Below are 23,051 nucleotides of genomic sequence, written 5' to 3'. Positions count from 1 at the left end.
CTGTCCCGTGTACCATTGTATCTGTTCCTAGAGCCTTTGTACCTGCCCCCTATTCCCTCCCCCTTGTCCCTGTCCCCTATGCCCCGGTCATGTGTACCTGACTACCCATGCCGCCATGACATATCATTGACTGTGTAGATTGACAGCAATTTAACACCTCATAAAACTGTGGCTTTTCCTGTTCTTGGGTAAATGAAAAGCGTGGAATCGCCCTGTGAGAGTGACAGTCAGGTCTATTCCTGTGCATTTCACGGCAAAGTGACTATAGTGAGTGTGGACTCAGCCATGAGAATCTTCTCCCTTGGGGGTGGGGGACAAAGGGACCCTGGCAGGGTATACGACCCTGCTAGGTGGGGAGATCTATAACACGAAACAGCTCACACAGATACAAAATAAAAGCCGATGAAATGTCAACAGAGATTTGATCATCGTCAAATGTACAAAGTAACTAGCTTCCTAATGTCAACAGTGAAGTGCCCCATGCACTGGGGCGCCTCTACCCCTCGTCCCGGGGGAGGGGACAGAAACCGGCCAGATAGGTTCCATCTCTTGTACTGATGTGGCTTCACCAAATACACAACTAACCATTAATTGCTTTCCATTGTCAGGAATTCTTTGAAGTTCACCCTTGCTGCCAACATGCCATTAACCAGAGAATACACCAATGTTCTCAGATACAGAACGCTACCAAGCACACAGCCTCATATTAGTGAGTTATTCTTTGCAAGCAAGTAAATTCGCTTCCGGAAAAGACTTTTATTGGCAGACAAAGACCAGAAGCCAATGGTGTAGGTTTACAAGGGCTGTATTGATGCGCTGTAGTTGTTTTGTGTCGCCGGGATCTACTTAATTTGTTCTTATGAAAGCCTTCCATTTTCACGAATGATTGAGTTGACATTTTTCAATTTCGTCAGTCATCATCTCGTGGTTATATGATCAAACACTAGTGATTCTAACACACATTACAAGCTTTTACGTGTCCTTACATTTAGCGTAAAGATAACAGTGATGTTGGTATAGTGTATATCAACACAGCTATGAATTTGTTTAATACCGACATCGTTCTGAACGTAAACTGCAGCAAATTAAAGGCTAAATTTACACTTAACATTTGCTTGTACAATCACGAATGCACATTTCGATCCCATTAAGGGTTACTTTTTCAATTAGTCGTTGTGACATTGTTGTACAGAATGGCAATAAAGAGAATATCTTTATCTACCATCGCGCACCGTGTTGGTAAAAGACTTTTCCTATTTCAAATATTTTATAAACTAAGTTGAACTTAACACTGGCGACTGCTCACGATAACTTTGGCGATCAGTCAATAATTAACTGAGTGAGTCAGCAGTGATGAAGCTGTAAGTGGATCCTGTGCTGATGGATCGCGCTGAATCATCTTAAACTTCAGGGGAGTGAGGTTGAATATGTGAGTAAGTTATGTTTTACGCCGCTGTTAGCAATTTTCTAGCAATATCAGGTCAGGTGACACCAGAAATGGGCTTCACACAGTACACCCTTCTGGGGAATCGAACCCAGGTGACGTGCGAACGCTTTAACCACTGGGCTACTCCCTGATACAAAACCACTTTCAACAATGTTTAGTTAAATCACAGGCCCGTCTGTTTTGGTTTTGTTTATGGTAACCAACAAACACACGATGCTGCTGACAGAAAAATATTCAGACTCGTGACTAGCGTATCCTGATATGTCTAAGGGACGCAATCTACTCATTACTTCGTACCATGGATATGTATTCACTTAGAATACACGTAGATGGGAGCCTGCGCTGACTATAAACAAATATTTCAATCACGAAATGCATTTAATATGCTGAGTGAAGTTATTTTTACAATGAAACATGTACTTTGCAAATGCAGTTTGCTGTTCTCAGGGGTAGAATAATCATTAATACAATAGTACCCGCTCAACTCATAACTGCCGTATCGATCTAACCGTGTTTAATGACTTTGTACCTATATCTGTGATTACAGATTGCTGGTCTATATTCCCGGGTCGGTCAATATTGGGCTACGCGTTCACATTGCACATATGCTGGGAGGGGCTCTGAGTGAGTGAGTGAGTGAGTGAGTGAGTGAGTGAGTGAGTGAGTGAGTGAGTATAAATAAATAAATATGTATGACCCAACTCTTCTTAAATTCTGAATACAACCCCCTTCCTTCAGGACCGCGGCTACAAGGTTCCAATTCCTAAAAGTAAGAAACCCTTATATCGTGTATTCCAAGTACCATGTCTGATTTAAATAAATGTGAAGATACTTAAATTCATGAATTTATGTAAATATGTTACGTATTTGTATCTCTCTTATGTGTCAGTAGCTCTGTTCGTGTAACACAAAAGTCAATAAAGTATTATTCTGTTCTGTTTTATTCAAAAGGGTGAAGCAATTGTACTGTTAACATTCTGGTACGAACTGGTCATCAGTAGCCAATTAAGAAGTAGTAGCCAACTGGACGTCTGGTCAGGTTCAGTGACTTTGGATATGCATGTGAACATACACAAGAAGCCGATGTTCACAATGTCATTCACTCGATTGTCGATAGGGTCCAGAAACTAACTACGGACATAAAAATGTGTCATGTCAAAAATAACTTATATGTTTGCATACTTTCATCCAATTAAGATACGATAAGAATATAACGCAAGAGTTTTGATGATGTTTTGTGATATATATTAAAATGAGACAATTGCTAGAGTTGTGTGTGTGCCACTCACGCCTTTTGACATACTATATCAATATTGACTACATATGTTTTCACTTTTCTGTCAGGATATACTGGTTATATATCTGTTATACATTTTTGACCTGATGCCAAGTATTATTGTTATTTATAAAAAATAATTATATATGCTCTTTATCTAAATGTCCGTAAATTCTAAACATGTTTAGAATACTTCGCAATTCGTAATGACATTTTGGCGTAATCGGGTATAAATACTAACATGTTAAATTTCTAGAATTCTACATTGTGGCAAAGTTCAGTATGAATAACTCATTTCATGTGTTTTGACATTTTCCTACTTAGGACAGAACTAATGTGAATACCGTTTAGGATTTAAACACATTTTTAATTACACAACGTCTAGCAATTCCTGTTCAAGGCTGATGTCTTCGGCAACCCATGCTTGTCGTAGGAGGTGACTAACGGGATCGGTTTGTCTGGCTAGATGACTTGGTTGATACATGTCATCGTATACAAATTGCATATAACATGGTGTTGATCACTTCCATATAGCTGGAACATTGCTGAGTGCGGCGCAAAAGTATACTCACTCAAATACTCCCCCGTCAAGAGAAAGCACTCCGGGTCTCAAGGTAGGGTAGAGAGATTTACATTGCTCACATTGAATATGAACGTGCTAAACTCCATGTTCGGTGCCATTGCAGCAGCCATGAACTTGCCTAGTTTCGGGATTCGAACCACGGATCTTCTGATCCAAAGTCGGCCATATTGTTCACGTGACCTAAGAAGTTAACCCAGTCAGCACTTTGACAAGGGATGAGATCTCTTGGCCCTCTCTCTGTGCCTACACTGGGACACAGTTATGGCACCACGGAGATGCAACAGAGGCTAATATATAAATAAAGAAGCTTGTCACATGCTGCAAGCACTGTTCAAAGTAGTGTGTGCATTATTGTGAACATAGTGACATCCTCAATGTAACAATAAGGACGATGAAAAGTATGAGTTTATTTTTACGCCTCACAGCACTAATGTTCCAGTCTGTACGTAACTGAGGATGGACCAAACAAGCAGTGATCAATAGCATGATAATCGACCTATGTAATTGGGAATCAATGACATTTGTCAACCAAGCTAACGAACCTGGCCTACCGACCCAGTAAGTCGACAAGCATGAAGATCAGTTACTGAAGATCAGTTGTAAACGAATGAAACGTGGATTGAGGTACCATTTTACTGGAAACTAATGCATGATGTTATAGGTCCCCACGTTACGTTAAAATGATGATAAAACAGTTGGTACAGTGTGACCATCGGCGTCAATTGCGTAACTGGCAAGCACTTTAACCATTAGGCTACCCCCACTGCCCCCGACCTGTCATACCCACTGAGCGCAGCGTCATAGATTCAGGATGGGTCTTGTGTCTGGTCATCTAGCATGGCTACATGCGGTGCTTTCCCGATGGCCTGTTCAGTGTGTGGAACCCATTTCTTGTGTCCCCACCGGTGATGTTGCTTGAATATTGCTAAAGACGGTGTAAAACCAAATTCTCTCACTCCTGATGGTCTGTTTTGACTCTGTACCTCTGAAACAATGTTTGATGATGGAGGTTGCAGACACAAATGTATTACGGAGATGACGCAAAATGTACGTTATTGTGGTGTGACGCCACGCCTGAGACCTATGGCATTCCACCTGTGTTTTGCCACACGAATCCTCTGGCGATTCGAGGCCACACCTCGTGCAAATGCCGCCACGGATTTTGCAGCAGTAAGGCTACAAATGACACATTCATGTTGCTGATTTGTGAGTCGCGACATACTCGTCATATTTGTTTTTATAAAACTTGCAGTTTTGATGTGTATTCCTGCTTAGCAATGTCTGAATTTCAAGGAACTTCCAATCGCTAAGACGATCACGTGACTCGCTGCATGTGATTCACACTTTTAAATTTTCCACGCTTTTGATCGTGTTTTACATGGCGGTCGCTTACGCATTGTTAAACAACGAGCAAGACATTGTCGTCTGCAGCGCACAAGGAAAACCTGAAAGATTCATCTCCTGACCATTTACTAATAATGTTCGTGTCATGTTTCTAATTTTGTTCAGCATTACATTTTCCGAGTTTTAACAACAGTCAACAGCACGGGGATTTATCCAGGAAAATATGTTACGCATTGTTTGCGAGTTTTGATCTTATTTTCGTTAATTTTCAGAAAATGCCAAATTATAAAGTCCAAATTCGGAATTTCTGTTGCCATTTGGTGGTGACTTAGAGTAGAATATGGTCCTCTGAACTGAACAGTTTGGAAAATCCAGCAGTGATATGGAAAGCACGTTACAGCGACATAGTTCTGTTATCCGTGCTGTTTCGAAGCTCGACCCTTGTGACACGATATCCCAGACTACTTGGCAACGTCTGTTTAATACACTTGTCCTTGTAAATGTGTAAGTAAACTATTCATAATTGACCCAAATTTTACCTGTCAAATTCATGTCAGCTGAGGCTATATTAATTGTTCTTTCACATTACAGCCAGCCAAAACATTCTTGAGATCCCCAGAGTACCGTTATTCAAAGCAATTTTAGTAGCGCTGATATGTTCGTAACGTTTGCCTTTACACAGGTGTATCACTGCGGTAACGCTGAAGTTTCGACGGTAACAGTACTTCCGACGGCACAGTCAAAGACTGCCTGCTGCACGTGCAATCCGTGCAAAGTGTGCTATTCTGTCTTGCTTGACGCAAGATACCTTGCCTGACGGGAACTTTATAAAGGGTTTCTGGCGTAGGTAAAGAATGTGTGTTACACGTGCAAATCATGATACACGGCGGTGCTAAACATAGCAGAGAATCCACGACAGTTATTGTCCGAAAACCTAAATATACTAGTAAATATATACGTCCACCCTACTAAAGGTATAAACACGGTCAATGTTTACTAAACGATATACTGCTATTATTTATTTTGTGATGAAATAAAATCATCTGTCTGTCACGCCGAAGACCCTGGTTCGATTTCCGACGTGAATACAATTTGTGAAGCCCATACTGTCTCAAACACTCACTACGGCAGATATAAAAGAATACCATGGTATCGCAACTGTGCAAATCAATGCTCATGATGTCGGTCACTAGATTCGTAACTCGATTATGTACACATTTCATCATGTACCTGGAATATTACTGAGTGCGGCGTGAAACAACTAACTAAATGTTTTTAATAAGCGCTGCCATTTAGACATGCAAATACATCGAATCAATCAGAATATTGAAAGTATAATTATTTAAGTAAGATAGTGATGATTCACGCGAGAAAATGACATTTACTAATTTTTATGATTCCTGTCATTTGAAAAACCTGGCTCAGTGCCTTTCTGAAGACCGTTATTTTCATAGCATGTGTGTACTGCTGCTAAAACAGGACAAATGTGAATTGAATCCATTACAGCAATGCAGTAGTCAGTCAGTCAGTCATTATCTTTGTCATTTCCTAAAAGTGTCTTCACTAAGGTAACAGTATCATGACAGTTGTCTACTTTAGAAATGAAACGTTGTTACAAAATGATCTTATCAGCAGGAACCAAAGAATTAAACTCAAATTAAAACTTCAAAATTATTTTATATGATTTACCAAATTAAATTTTGAAATCATCCTAGTTATGCTTTCTGTCTATATTATATGCTAGAGATGGTAATAATGATAATATGAGGAACTGTTGCCTCAAATGTTGACGAATAACATTCCAAGTGGAATTAGACTTATACCATCAGGCGATTACACGCAGAATATTTGAGATAGCTAAGTGAGAAATCAAATTTTATTAATAACTCATGAAGCTGAGAAAACTGTCAATTACTCTTCCTACAAATGACATTAGAATTGATTTACAATCAAAGATAGCTGGCTAGACTGCCGAACACTTGTCATAACAAAAGCTGGATGACTGCACATATTGACAAACTGCGCTGGCTCTTGTGCTAGACGTTATATTACTGATGAAGCCGTACTGGCTTATAGTTACTGTTAAGCACAGACAGCGCATAGTCATTCGGCTAGCTTCGGATAATACCGACAAACACGGGTCATTACAACGTAAGTCACATCCGAGATCGGAAAAATCAGATATGGACATTCGGATAGTTGAATAAGAAATCCCGCCTCCCGCGCAGCGATTTGCTGATTGGGACGTTTATCGATCGTTGTCTTTTGGTTTGCCGAGCGACGGAAATCGCGTTGATCGATACCAAGCTGGCTAGGCAAGTTACAACAGTTAGTTGAATATCACTGTCGATTTGTGATGCGACGAAGATAATTAGTACGGTCTCTCATCATTAAATATTTGTACACTTTTTAATTAGCGTCCTTTCCAGCAGTCTGGAGATAGCGATCGTATTATGATCGTGAGAAATCTTTGGCGCTGAAACTATCAAGGTGAAGGAGTGTGTAAATAGGAAAGCTTGTGGGAAGTGATGTAGATTCTGTAAACATGATTTTGATCGACCCTGGATAAATCAGATAAATTTTGCTTGAACTGTTTTTAAGATTCTGTTTCCTCGGTCACATCCTAATCCACCGCACCCCCGATTAAAGAGCAAGTCGAAAGTAGTTGTATGTAATGATATATATATTTTATGAGTTTTCTACCACGTGTAATTTTATTGTTTGTATATTTTTCAAAGTTTCGTTTATGTTGATGATATAGGTTATAATGCTTAAATAGCTTCTATCAATATGGATTGTTGATATGATGTTCTGCTTGAAGCAAACAGGATAAACAGTAGAATCTATATTGTAGTGAACAGATTTCATTCATATTTAAGGGCAGTGTTCCCGTCGTAATATTGCTGGAATGTTGCGGCGTAAAACCATACCCACTCACTCATTCATATTCATTTCAAAAGTAAATGGCTGTTTTAAAACGTTCCCATCTTTTAAATTCATTGGTTTCCTCTTTTTATGTCATATTATCAGCTGCTGTACATTGGGTTATATCTTACAAAACTGACAGATGTATTATCAATACACCTGAAAGAAACTGCTCTGCGTTGTGTCTATGCCGCAAGAAAATCTTCCATGAAATACTGTTTCAGCAGCCATTCTCATTTTATCAATGTCAATGGTGATATTATAAACGGAGGAAATCCAAACTATGCTTGAACAAGAACATTTTCAATATTAAATCGAACATACACGCAGTACTAGTTTGTTTCAGCAATCCTAATAGCGCCAGGCCGTTTCAGCCAAACACGCAGAGCTAATAGAAAGGTAGTTTCTATTCGTGTTCAAAGACTTTCGAAACATTAATAATATATAAATAATAAATCTTAACGGCAGTCATGAAATAAACACAATGCAAAGAAAACGTCAATATCAGCAATTCACGACACTCGATTGCATGACAAAACAGATTCCACTGGACTAAAAAGGTAGACTAAACCAAAAAAATGTGAATGAAGCGCTGAAAATCAGTGAAAATAAGAGACAATACCAAAGGTGTGCAACACCGAGGCTCGAAAACTTCACGCATTATCAGACATGGATCTTATGGACAAATGGTTTAATATCTAAATTTAAAAGGATAAATGATTGTCGAAAAATGTTTGTTTACAATACATTTCATGTGTCATATGTGAATTAGTGATCATTTTTCTGATACTCAGTTTAACAAATTATGAAAAGTATTACCGAATCAATATGTTATTTGTGTAAAGCGTCCTCCGTCATGTGTCCAATCGAGTTTCATCTGTCGATGTACCGAGACTCACGTCTTAATTTGTCATATGTTCGATGACCGAGTTTAATCCCGATGGTGTCCATAATATTTATAGCACTTCGAATAAATTAATATCGATTATAAATAAAATGATTTAATACAATTTATGTCTCTCCCCTTCCAGACATTCTCAGAGTGTGCGTGTATACGTTAACTCATTGTCGTGCCACAAAAACAGAGAAGGCTGGAATTCACCGTAAATCAATTACCCCGCTGTGATTAATTTCTCACCTGTATTTAATAGCCCCAGGAAAGACTAAAGAAAACCCTGTTTTCATATGGCGACTTTCGAGCTAATCGTCACTTGCCATTTTCCAATCTGCCAACAAGTTGGCTTAAAGCCTTAGTACCACACGCAGCCCACATTGGCTATACTCCAGTCACGCAACCATCATGACGTGGATTGCCAGGAACGGCGTTCGTTGCATCGACGTCGTCGGCTGATATTGACCCCTTGATTAAACGGCCTATACAATATACACAGAAGTCTTGTTGATGTGGAGTTATATTGCTAGAAACACGCATCTGACCAACCACTGCATTAACTCCTGCTGGGGCTCCGACAATAAAAAATTTAATCACACCATATAGAGTCGGTGACACTTGATTTCACGAAGTGGTGATTGTCTAGGCATATATTCCTTTTGGAATGTGAAATCACCAACAAGATCTAATCAGTTTACTAATCAATCGGGACAACACAATATGCCCATGTTGAGAACTCACGTAAAAGCTTTAGAACGTCAAATCAGCATATTGAAAAGAACAGACAAGAGACGTGTGATTAATAACCAATTAGCTGTCGCTGATCAGAGCTGGATGTTATTATTCCACTTGTTACAATGACTTAAGTTAATGAATAAATTAATTTCCTGAATTAAAGTCATAAATTGACTTTTAACATGTGTTACCACGAACGAGGATCTTACACAGAAAATGTGGATAAGAAATCGAATGGCAGTTGTAAAGCCAACACCTTGTAACGAAATAATAACAAGAATGAATGGCACATTTATAATTAAGTGCACTTTATGTATCTGATCTAATTAAGAAAAGGAACATATGGTTACTGAGTACCTTTTACGTCTTGGTTAAATATGATTCAGTCAGAAATCGATGGAAACAAGTTTTAGATAATATTTCTCTTTTTTTTGCGCGAGGGAAACGAGCGATGCTTCAGTTTTCTTCTTTCTACAAGTGACGTCGTGTTGCCAACTGTGACGACAGTTGGTATATTTTGAAATAAATAGCATACAAATCACAAATACATTTTGGTGCATTCGATAGCTTAAAGGATTTAAATAGTTTCCTTCAAAATGGACAATGTATAAAAATAAGATTAAAACATTTCTAGTGTTCTTCAAATAGCCGTTCACATTATACAACAATCAGTGTACGTGTTAAATCAGTTTCCTGTTAAACCATAATGAATTAATGGGGCAATGAACGAATTTTAAAGCAGATGTTCGTCCAAATCGGATACTATTATGAATCTGTTGCTGATATCAACCAGCTGCTATGCGAATATCACCTTTATACTCTTATGTGTTTTTATGAGTATATATCTCTACGGCAAATGATTTCCCAGTGCCAACTATAGTAATGTAAGCCACTAATATTAGGTAAATCGTTTCTGTAACGATTCATTCGTTTGCAAAAATAATGGACACGAAAGACCTCTGCGACGATATATATGTATATATAGTGCCAAATATGATCATTGGACCTATTGTTGGATCAACTTTAGATCAACTTTGGATCAACTTTCAACCAAACATTCATCTGCATGTGTTTACATTTACATACGAATAACAAACATGGTTTGTTGTTTTCCTTTGATATTAAAAAACAACAAATATGTACGTCAAATCATAGCATCTACATGATATTTTCCGAGAAAGGATTACCTGGGATTGATAGTTTGTTTACATCTGTATGGATTTAAGCAATGAACCTAACAAAATACCGTTATTTGTATTGGCCCCGACACGTATTAAACTCGTGTGCATATATGCTTATCAAATAGGTTTAGAAATAATTATCCAAACATTTATCTAGAGTGACAACATTGACACGTGAGGATAACGAGACTATTGTTCTGACGTCATGGATATATCAAGAGGGGATTGTGGGTGCTTACCAGGCCCCCCAACAGAGTAATCGCGGTTAGCCTCGACCTCATGTGTATTTACGTTAATGATCGGTAAAAGGCGATATTGATATAATCCTGAATATGGTCACATACATCTGAATCAAATCATGCCCATGAAAGTTAAATATACAGATTACAAAAGTAAAGAAAAATAACCAAATGAAATTAAAAGAAAAAATGCAAACAAAAGGAAGTGTAGCAGATAGGTCATATTAAAGACAGAACGTCAAAGAAAAAAATGAAATCAAGTCAAGAATTCTGAGAGGCATAAACTTAACTAAGAGAGGACCTGAAACGACGGAAGGAAGATTATGAAAGAAAGTTGTGAAAGGGAGAAATGGCAAAAGTGACAAAAAGGAAAAAGTAAAAGGATGAAAAACAGCAACAAAAGAAATAGCCCATGCTTGAGTGGTTGTGTGAAGTTCATGATCTACTCCTAAGAATAAAATTACAGCCAAAAAATTTCTTCCCTTCTCTTCCATTGTCAGTAATTGCACGTAGTACTTGAAGTCCCATCCCAGCTCCTGATTAAAAACAGGATGTGACACTTAGCTGCTTGACAAGTAGGCAAGGGAGTGAGGGGGAGAGCAAGGGGTGGAACGGGGGTGTCTTGTATAACTGCACTGTGTCTGCAACGCCAACGCTTCAGGGCACTTTGAAAAACAAATTGAAATTAAACAACGGTATTAATACCTGGGACTGTTTTCATTGAGTTGAACTTACCATTAGCATGTTATCATTGAGCGTGACCAATGATTGGTGAGTTATCATTGAGTTGAACGTATGAGTGTGTTATCATTGAACATGAACAACCATTGGTGTGTTATCTTTGAGTTTGAGTATCTATTGCGCATATCGATACTCATGTTGTTGATCATTGTATTGTCTGGTCCAGGCTCGATTATTTACAAACCACCTCGATAAAGCTGGAATGTTACTGAGTGTTGAGTAAAACTAAACTCATTCACTCTTTGAGTTGAACTTATTAGTGTGTTATCACTGAGCGTGACCAACCATCGTTATAGTATCTCAGATGTTGACTGAAGTTAGGTGTGTTATCATCGCACGGAACGTACCATTGGAGTGTAATAATTTAGTGGGTCGGTAACCTTAAGACTGATTAACTTTCCCCTGAAGCACGTGCTTTGCTCGTTTGAATATGAAAATTGCAGAAATAATCAAACCTTATGATTATGTGGATCTCTATTCGTAAATGAATATTCGATAACAATCCAACATATCGTCATTTTCTGTATCAAGTGTGAAAGTCTGAGCCTTTTGTCCCTCGTGTAGATCACATGTACACTGTTCATTTGTCCAGGACTCAGTCAAAGAGTTGTTACACATTTGTTTTACGGGCGTATATTTCACGCTTTGGTTCTTACCTTATTGGTTTCTCGGAGGAAATAAACAAAACTAACATGTTAAAACACGTCCATAACGTAACTTATTCTATTTTTTCTGTAAATATAGATCCGTAAGCACCATTTTGTGTCAGCAAGCATACCAGGTACTATCAGTTTCTGTAGATGGGAGATTTGCTTGAGAGGGACTTCTATTAAAGTTATTGTAAAGGGGTTTTATTCATTTTCAAATTTACTATTATACGCCATTACGTTATTCATCTTAATGAACTTTCTCTCTCACTGTGTGTTAAGCAGTAAATATTAACACCTATTAACACAAACAGGATGTGACACTTCACAGCCTCTAGATGGTCACTGGTGGTCAAAACTGCTACTAGCCCCAACCACAGTCTACAGCGGGACTCTGCACCTAAAACACTGGACGCACCACAACCACAGCAGTCACACAACGGGAGTCGAACATCGGTGTGACCGTGTCAAAGTGACGGTGCTTACAATTAGGCAACCACTTTTCATCCTCTCAACAGGGCAATAAAACCACGCTGAAAGCCCCTGGGGTTGTATTTTAGTTCCCCCGGGGTGGGGGCAGAGGGTGCGGGGACCTAATCGTGCATTCAATCTGTCACTCGGTCGATTCTGGGTCAAGTCGACCGGAAAAGCTGCCGTTATTGTAGCACTGATGGTGTTTGTGTAGCCATTGTTGCAACACTCAACGCGTGAAAACACAATCAGGCTTAAAGAAGGGTGAGAAAATGTTTTTTAAAGACCCACGAAAGCGTGTAAATCCCTCGTAATCTGATGTAAGTAGCGGATAAGCATCAACAGTAACAAGGATCCAACACCACAGCCGTTGATTGACTGAAATTCAATCAAACCCTATAAACCCCTGCTTGTACGCGTGCTGTATTGTCGTGCGGCGTGCAGATAAGCTGACATTTATCTTACATCATTAAGGGATTACATTCTATACCGCCCTAACGTTTAGCCATTGGACTTCCGATTGCTGTACTGGAGATTCATGCTTCTGCATTAGCTGTATACAGTGTGTATTAGTTTAGATGACTTCCTCTTGGATTACTGGGGTAAATCACCAAATCTGACACCGATCACGATTAAGTGTTAAAAATCTTTCATTAGAAAGTATGGAGGTTAGAGTGGGACAGTGTGTAGCGTTAAATGCCGCTGGTTGATGGCAGTAATCCCGGGTCTCTAATTGCTCAGCATCTTGTTTTGAAGCATTTAGGGGCACATTGTTTAGAAAGATTCGATTGTTAATAAAGTAAAATTTCAGACAATTGTAAATATGTGAAACGTGGTCCAAGTGAATTCTGTCCACATTTTGATACACATGATACTGAAGATGAATATCATGCTGTTAAAATGTAGTAAATGTAGTAAATGTAGTAAATATTCACCATTAAGAAACTTTTATTCATGGTTTGCAGACGGAGACTTCAAACGCCAAACAATGTTAAACCTATTGAACTCAAGAGTTATTATCGTTAGAGCTGCAGCTAAGGTTTTAAAAATATATTTGATACGAAACTTGAATGTTAATGATATGTCATACTGAATGTCACGTGAACTATAAAAGTAAATTAAATGTATGTTTATAAATACTGTAATGTGGATCACAAGGAGTCCGTATTTGCTACCGGTATACAGAATCTGAATCTGAACCAGACCTTTGTGCATCATATTATTATCATATTATAAGATCGTGCATCGTTGGTGCAAAGTTGACATTTGCTTAAGCAGTTCGATTTACTTAGATAATATTAGCGAACCACATCTGAGAGTTTATAGAGAACTGAAATGTTGTCATGATCGTTTACCCGTTGAAGTATAGCTTGTGACGTATAGCTAGGTATACTTAACACCACTTGTGACGGTTTATCACTGGAGCACGACCAGGTCAAAAGCACGGCTATCTAACCTGTCAAATAAAAACAGCACTACCTCCCCACTGGGTCGTAATTAGGGTATTCCAGCTGCCCCAAACTAACAGAGGCCATATTTGTTCCACTTGATAAAACACTATTTTACAGTTTTATTGACAACTTAAAATCATTCATCGCCCACTTAAAGTGACATGTCATTAGCCACCATAGGTATACTTTCTAAATGGACTACCTACCATAAGGCATTGTGGTACTGAATATGCAAAGGCCATAATTTTGCTAACCTTTCATTATCCGATTAAAGTACATGAGAGATGAGTTAGCATACAATTGAAAAAAAAATGTTCAAAGACATTTCATGTCAACCTTGCTGGCTGAAATATATTGTTTTTACCTAACTTCTTCTTGTCATCGGTTTACCCCATGAACACCATTTATCACATCACAATATCTGACACGCATTTCAAATGTCCGGAAAAGTTAAATGTGAACTTTTGGGGGCGAAACTAAGATTTTAATTGACGAGGGTAATGTTTATAGAATCAAACATTTGCGTTCGCAATTCAAGAAAGATCATACCCTCAAAATCTCCAATTCGTCCGACTTGAAGAAAGGTAGCTGTTTGAATCAATGATGTTCAAGTATGCATATGCCATATAGTGAAGTGTTCTAGTACCCCGTGAAAAAGTTATATATTCACATGTGTGCTGGTTGTAGTCACCGCGTGAATGCTCATACAAATGTTTTTGTCAGGCAGAGCTGGACACGTGGGAATGTAGTTGGACGTTTAACGTTGCCGCTGGAAGCTGCAGAAGGGGAGGATCGAATTGCCACGCAGAGTGAAAAACCGTGGGAATAAACTTGTAGCGTCGAATTTTAGGCATTATGTATTTGCCGGCGATCATTGTTATATCTGTCGAAGTACAATCAATATTTTCGTTTCCACTTTTTAGAATACTTTACTTCAAACGAAACATGCATGTTTGATTATTTCAGGTACGTGCTACGCGATTTTCAAAAGTTTCATTGGTATTTATTAATGAAAGTTTTTGTTTTGAAAACATTGAAAGTTGTTCGCTGGTTTCATTGGTTTGAATTGAGAGACAGTGGACATTTCAGGTATCAAATTCTTGACTCTAGTTAAATGATTAAATCAATTTCCTCAGAGAATAATGTTATCAGGACCAGTCTTAAATTGTACAGAAGAATTAAGCACTATATTGGGGGAGACAACGAGGTACGAGTAAGGTTAGGTAAGAAAATATTATATTTACGTGTCACGCGGTATGCATACACACGTAAAATCACAAAGAAAAGACAATATAAGATACTCACCACACTGCCAGTTGGCAGCTGAGACACTGGGTCTCTGAGAAATTGTAACTGTAGCCTAAATGCAAATTACATAAAGAACAACCGTGTGTATGAAGATATAAAGTCTATGTATAAATAGACAAATTAGATACCATGTGCCTGAATCCTCTGGCGTAAAGAGGTTATTTATTATGGTGGAATATATTTACATTTGGAAACAGATGTGGTTTGGTTTACAGTTAACATAAGAGGCACAGCCCCTCATGTGTACTTCCTAGCGTGATAGCCGGTGATAAATTGTACCGATTTACCACAGGGCAATTCAGTTGCACCTAGATATACTGCCTTACTTAAGCAGTGTTAGTAGGATACTTTACCAACACACGCTGTGTATGCAAAATATAGAATCAACTGAAATTAGCTCGATAAAACACCTTTATCTTCACACATTAGTTGAGTACTGGGCGTGTCCTTGACGGATCCAGCTTTCGTCATTCCACATAAGTGTGTTGAGTCAACCTTGTATCACTTTAGTCCCTTAGGTCAAACGAGTTCATTGTAAAGGACTGAATGTTTTTTGGCAGGAGGCCACTCTGTTCCTTATCATTTTTTCACCTATAAATAAAAATTTATTTATTTATTTATTTATTTATTTATTTATTTATTTATTTATTTATTTATTTATTTATTTATTTATTTATTTATTTATTTTATGTAGTTTGATATTTTGTCCTCTTTCGTAACATTTAGTGTTCCTGCTTTCTTAATAAAATGCCTACATAAATCTTTGATAATTAAATGACTTAATCAGAAAGTGGTCTTTAAACGTTATGTCTAGGTTAAATGATCTTGACTGATTGGGTGAACTCGAGATTCGTCTGACAGAGTTGAAGTCATGGTTCCCCCTACGATAAGTGTTACACTGCAGTAGGCCTAGGGATTTGCAAGTCTAAACGATTTTCAAATTAACATGTAAGTTTCATTCAAAGGATAGTTTTAGAACGGTGGGCCGCTTTCGCGATCTCACATTCTTTTTATAGTCTCGCCAGGGAGAATTCTGTTCTGGAAATCTTATTTCCGTTATACAAAGATAATGCTTCTTCGGAATGGCAGAATTGCTTTCATGCCATCACCATAAAACTGTACAAGTGAAGCACCATGGTAAGCCCTCTTGAACTAATTTAAAATAACTAAATATGATTTATAAATAATTTTAGTTATCCTTTAATAAACTAATGTACGGTCACTTTATTCATTGTACTTTGAACTAATAAAGTCACATAAAAAGAGTTCCTTTAATTAAAAAGGTCATACATTACAATAAGTCTCTCGGTGCGATGGAGATAGTTACATGAAGTTTTGGGAAATATTGTAAAATATCTACTTATGCCAAAAGAACCAAAAGGCCAATGATGTATAATTTCCCACAAATCAATTGGAACAAATATAACCTGAATATTTTTGTTACTCTTTTTCAGACCTCACAGCATCTTTGAGCACGGATGTTTGTAGCTTAATATATTTACAGATATATATGTAAGCAGACTGATAAGCAATTCGTTTCTTTTTTTGGTCACGGTGTACGAAAATAAAATAAATTTCGTTGGAAGTGACAATATTATCACACATGAGACGCATTGCCAAAAAGCCAGGGACACCGACAGTAAATCTCTGCTGTGAAACGAAGGTTGAAACACTAGCGCCATTATGAACTACTGACAATCGATACACCTTCTCCAGAGAAGAATCTCTAGTTTAATCAGGGACACTTCCTTCAAAAATTGATTTTTATCACAAGCTGAAGGAATATCGGTCAAATAGTGTCAGTAAAGCACTCTCAGTCAAATAGCGTATAACAGATTTAAGATTTTAGTTTATTTTATGCTTACATGGTGCGACACATTCTAGACCCATACTTACAACACTAATAGCAATATGTGTATATTACTACAGTGTACGCGGAGATGCGTCATCATTACAGTGGGAGAAGACCAGTGAAGTCAATCCTTGCTGAACAATAGATGTATTTTAACTGACATCTATTTTGGACATTTTTCACCTATATTTGTTATACTTGAGATGCTGATTTGATTCACACCGTCTTGAAATTCTAACGGTTTCTATGTTTAAATGATATATTCACGATATCGTGTGTTGGAGATGATAAATATTAAACCGAAACAGAAAAAAACCCGACTGTTTTTTAACGTATTAAACTTGGGATTAGAGGGACAAAATGCAGAATTTCTGCGATATACAACAATTTTTCCACGTAACAAAGTTTGTTTTTTTTATGTAGGGATTTATACTTTCTAGGGAAATATTTGTACCAACCCGCTTACTGAAAATAGTAACTAGGCCCGGCAGGTGGAAGGCAAATATATTTTGTCAGTGACCTGGCTCAGAGTAACATGTGCAACTATGTAGAATACATACATTTTGTTTTATTTTTATATCTTTATGTCATGTAATAGGTTTGAGTAAGCCTTTAAAATTGTTTCTTTTTCCTATTGTGCTCATTTCTCAAACCATTGCAAATAAACAGTGTTCATGTTTCTATAATTCAATATTTGGAAAAAAACCCAACTTTTTAACACATTTGCAACAACAGCGAATGTTTCGTTAATCATGTTTGTAATTCGATGTATAAGTATTTTGTCGTCTGTCAGTTACCAAAATCGAAACGAGTTTTGTATGTATGGCATATTCCGCATTGTCAGTTTCCATAAATAGAGAAAACATGGAACCTGTTCGTTTTGTTTTGTTTCTTTACAAAAAGCGTTTCAATTTACAAATATATAAACACATAGCTGTGAAATGATTTGATCACGTGTGCACAAATTCTACATCGCTCATTAACCCTTTCGGCATGGCTCCCGTCGTCATTCCGATCACTGGCACGCTAGTGTCTAGCTGGATTTTAAGCGCGTGAGCGGCGCGCGCCAACGGTAGGCCATCTGGTGAGCAGAACTGGCATATGCCCTCAACAATCAAGAATTGATAAAACATTAAAGACGGTCTTCATTCTCAATACTTTTAATTCGTCTAAATGGATTTGATTGAACACGCTATACAATATGGGAACGAGTTTAACATTGTTGATGAAAACACCCCACAATTTTACTCCTTGCACGTGCAAACGGAGCATATTCGGGTCAGTATTGAAAGCACTTCTGATCATTTTAAAATATTTCAAATATGGCACCCACGAAAGATATGATCAATTACATAGTAATAAATTGTAGTGATGTATAATCTTGATCACAATGCATCGTAATCAATTATTGCAATGGTGACAAATGTCTGTACCTGCACAAGCAGAATGCATAACGTGATCACGAAGTTTGCAAACCACCACGTCAAACATCAAACAATGCCAAACCGAAAAAAAATCACAATACCCGAGAAATCAGTCATACACAACAGCAAAATTGTCTCACTGTTTCAGCAACATCTGATTCAGTTCATCGTTCGTCATAGTTCATCACACTGACAAGTCATCGTTCTTGTCACTCATACAGAGTTCTTATATAATAGACGAAATCTTGTGGAGCAGGGACGCAGCATTGGGTCCCAACATGTACGGTGAAAGAAGATTTCTTTGACAACCCAACGCTGATCCCGTGAACAAAGACGGGCGACTGAGGAACGCCGAATGAGGGGTGAGGTTGGATTGAGGGAACATGGCACTACCCGGGTGTCCGTTGGGAGTGGGGTTTTGCCCCGAGGTGGGTGAGGGAGGGGAGGTACCATCATGAAGCTTTCGCATGTGTTTCTTGAGGTCAAAGTTCCTGCAAAACCCTTTTCCACATACGTGACAAGTAAATGGCTTTTTATCGTTATGTGTATGCATGTGGAATGTCAGGTTGTAAATCTGATGAAATGCTTTATTGCAGATTGTGCATTTAAACTGCTTCTCGGAACTGTGCGTAAGTTTATGGTTCTTGTAATTACCCTTCTGGTGGAACCCCTTGCCACAGAACTCACAGACAAACGGCTTGTAGCCCTGGTGAATTCTCATGTGAGTGTTCAAGGTGGAACTCCTGTTGAACGACTTTCCACATGTACTGCACTTGTGAGGTTTCTCTGAAGTATGGATGATTTTGTGTCGACATAGCGTACTTGCTTGACGGAAACCCTTCCCGCAGATTTTGCAGATGAACGGTCTGGCGCCAGTATGCACAGGCATGTGACGAGTGAGATTGTAATGTGCATTGAACACTTTTCCACATTCAGGACAGGTGAATGTCTTCTGGCTCTTGTTTATGGGCTTCTTCAGCCCGTTACTATCAGGACTGCTGCCATTATTGTTGTGCTCATCCTCCTTATTCTCCGTCTCCTTATCAAAGCTCTTGTCGTTATCTATACAACATTCCTCCTTATCTACTTTCACAACCTTCACCTCAGCTTCACACGGGGACAGTTTGGGACTTTCTTCAACTTTTTCCCTAGTAAACAAACTGTCTCTGTTTTCCTGAGCAACAAAAGCTGACCTCTGACCCAGCGGTTTGCCCTGTGACAGTACATGGGGGACCCCCGAAAACTTCAAGAGATCCAGGTTGGATAGAATTCTGTCTTTATTTGGCGAGAGGCTGGACTGATGGAGAAGAGAGTAATTTCTCAGAAGCTGCGCATGGTAGTCCTCATAGCTTGACCGAGCCAGGTTGGAAAACACAGGGTGGTAGATAGGGTACACCTGCCCAGGCTCGCGAGCAGCATCCCGGGGGATGTTCAGAATGCCTGACCGACGCCCGTCCCCCAGGAGAAAATTATTGTAAGCCGCCTGTTGGTAAGACGCTGTTAACAGGGCGGGGTAGGGGAAGCTCCCTCCTACATCCGACTTAGGCTCCGACCGAGATACCTTCCTAAACGCTGGGACCCGTTCTGGGGACGGGGGTGTTTTCTCGACCACTCTGGTTTTCTTAGGGCTCGGTTCCATGATTTTGTCGATTGAGAACGCTAGCTTGGGCTTGCTGCTTCCCTCGCTCCTAGGAAGCTTTGTGGGTGGGGACGGAGTCCGGGGGGTACACAAAACTGTGTCCATTCTAGTGCTGAAATTAATGTAAACAAAATCAGTTTAAGGTGGCCAAAATCAGGAGGATAAATTCGTGTCAACACATACTGCACAGTGCAAACGAACTTGTAAAATTATTCTTCATGCAAAAAAATGCTTCGTGGCTGTGTGTAAACCAAACAATAATCTACAACTAAATTGTACAAAACGCAATTGTTCAAATTGAATGCAACAAAATGTACACGCATATAAACATCTCAGCATAGTTCCAGAACTTTCGTATGTATTCTTCAAATCAAATAATCATCGTAATCTTTTCGTAAATCGAAATAATTTTATCGGGAAATACAGAGATAAAGTTACAATTCAACGTTATAGTCCGAGTTAATTTTCACGGGCTTGTGGCTCTTTTGTCGTCTAAATTGTGCAATATTTAAAATTATCTGTACATCTGCGATCGCTCAGGAGCTTAACATTAATTATTCATAGCAAAATACAGACAGTCATGTCCCGCTAAACAATGACGGCCGTCAGACCACTTAACTCCCACCATACATAAAACTGATGGAATACCCTCGACGATATTTAGCTTACTTTATGAATCAATTTTCGTTCGATAAAATAGAAGTGTTTATTTTCGTTGCTGAGGCTGATATTTCCAGCTTCATTCTCTTAATAATTTTCTGGACAGACTGTACATTATAACAAATAATATATTAGTTTATAATGTTGATTTTTTTATGCCTTCTCTTATAGTTCAGGTAGATGAAACTTGGAAAAAGACGATTCAAAAGATTCATTAAAACGTAATCGCTGCTAAATGAACACATTTTTCGTTGGGGCTTTCCAAAGATGAACACGAAACATTAAAAATAATAGACTGAAAAACAACCCTAGCATTGAATAATATTGTAAATGTGACTTAGCATTACGTCTAGAAGAAACATGTTTATTACATACCTGTCAGATTTTTGTTATTTATTTTTCACACGCATTTACAAACGAAATACAACTGTCTCTCAGCAAGTAAAATATTAAATGGAATGTTAAAAAGAAAGACAAGACAATCTGAATATCTCACATCTGCCTTTTAAAAAATACCGAATTAAGAAATCTGTGTTAAATACAATACTAGGGAAGATATGTTAGATATTCAGGAGTGACTGAAAATGAGAAGCGGCGGTCATGACACTTACCTTTGTATTGTTACTGGGGTAGAGTCATGGACTGTGAATCCACAAGGCTGAAATCCTCCAAAGATACCACGAAGGGTGGGTATAGGAACAGACCCTTGTTCAGGTGAGCGGAAACACTGGGTATGAGGGAAGGAATATCCGTGATGTTTGATGCTCACTCTCTCAGTTAGGTTTTTAACGTGACGGTAGCACTTGATATGATGGAGAGGTCAACTGGCTCTGTTATATACCTGCCTAGTGTCCCTCCTTCGACACTTTATGCCTTTCGTCACTGCTACCGGTCGCTGTCAGCTTCGTGATAGGTCAACATACGACCAACTTCCACATCAACACAAGTGATCAGTGTTGCCAGTCAACTGGCCAATCAGATCGCTCGTCTAGCGGCAGGCGCTATACCAGTTCGCCAGTGAAACAAGGCTAAGCGATAGGCGTGGCCTAGAGCCATGGGGCGTGGCTACGATACAAATCCGAAAATGACAGGCGCTTAACGCTAACAATGCTGTTGTATACATGCTTTGGCTTCTGGTGTCGACTTGCTCACGGATTAATATTTAATCGGGGAATATTCTCCCAAGTATTGGTCGTAATTATGTTGATCGGTTCACCGCCATGAGTGGTGTTATGCACGCTCCGAGCTGAAAATCATCACCGACATCACTGATAAACTTCATCAATCACACGGTCTCAAATATTTTAATGAATTAAACCAGTCGCGTTTTAATTTTAGTAATTCATCTACAATTAAATTTACCGTCCTGGGAAAATTTGTTTCACTGACTGGATCCCTATCGGTAGCCCTTTATGAGAAAAAACACCTACCAGTTTAGCCAGAATGAGACTAGAGGATGGTTAGGCTTGTGTATTACAACACAGGACGAAAGTACATTCATCGTTCACACTGTGCACTTCGTGAGCGCGAGCTATTCATCAATTTATCCCAACAAACTGACTGTCATCGCAAAATGTTAACCAGCCACAGATAGATCATGAAAAACGAAAGGAGGACCTGTCGAGCCGGCGGTGTGATGAGTATTTAAAGTACTCTATAACCCATATTGCTCAATTCACACCGATTGATATCTATAAATATTTATTCGCTATAAAATCACCTTTCACCATTTATCCAAGGATATATACTCTGCAATATCCTAGCTCGTTTCCGACAGCAAACCAAGTGATGTGATTGACAAATATATTTAACAGAATGTGTGTCGTGCAGTTGGTGCAATATATGGCTATAAAAGCTTGCTTATGTCAGTGAAATCGACAAGTTATTTGACGTCCATCATCTGAGCACACAAGCTCGTGTCATGTCACCCGACTCGCTCATACATCAATGTACATTTCCCCGCCGAGCGGGGTTAAGAGATTGCTGTGTGTGATATATGTGTTAGCGATGGATATTAAATATCAAACGCATTGCGTTCATATACGCTTCGGTCACATTGTGGCCGATTTAAGCATCATTTATATGTGATAAAAGGAATTTGATAAACGTTGATAAAAGGATTTCAAATTAAATACTATTCATCCAAGGAAGGAATGGTAGGCTATCTGAAACTGTTCACATAACAGACCATTCTTTGAGGATGGACATCGCACATTTCCCTTTACTGTCAATGCTA

General features: G+C 38.6%; 1 protein-coding gene across 1 annotated transcript; it reads right to left on the bottom strand.

Moving 5' to 3' along the window:
- Positions 1-18,236: 18,236 nt before the first annotated feature.
- Positions 18,237-21,672, bottom strand: LOC137296164 (fez family zinc finger protein 1-like). The gene is made up of 2 exons (XM_067827867.1): positions 21,427-21,672; positions 18,237-20,267 (listed from the first exon to the last, which is right to left on the bottom strand). Exon 2 carries the CDS (start codon positions 20,258-20,260, stop codon positions 18,743-18,745), a length of 1,518 nt encoding a protein of 505 aa, XP_067683968.1. The 5' UTR covers positions 20,261-20,267; positions 21,427-21,672; the 3' UTR covers positions 18,237-18,742.
- Between the last annotated feature and the right edge of the window lie 1,379 nt (positions 21,673-23,051).

Source organism: Haliotis asinina, chromosome 9 (genome assembly GCF_037392515.1).
Source record: "Haliotis asinina isolate JCU_RB_2024 chromosome 9, JCU_Hal_asi_v2, whole genome shotgun sequence".
Taxonomy (NCBI): domain Eukaryota; kingdom Metazoa; phylum Mollusca; class Gastropoda; order Lepetellida; family Haliotidae; genus Haliotis; species Haliotis asinina.
Note: the sequence above shows the minus strand (reverse complement) of the source record. Positions and strands in the feature narration are given on the sequence as shown.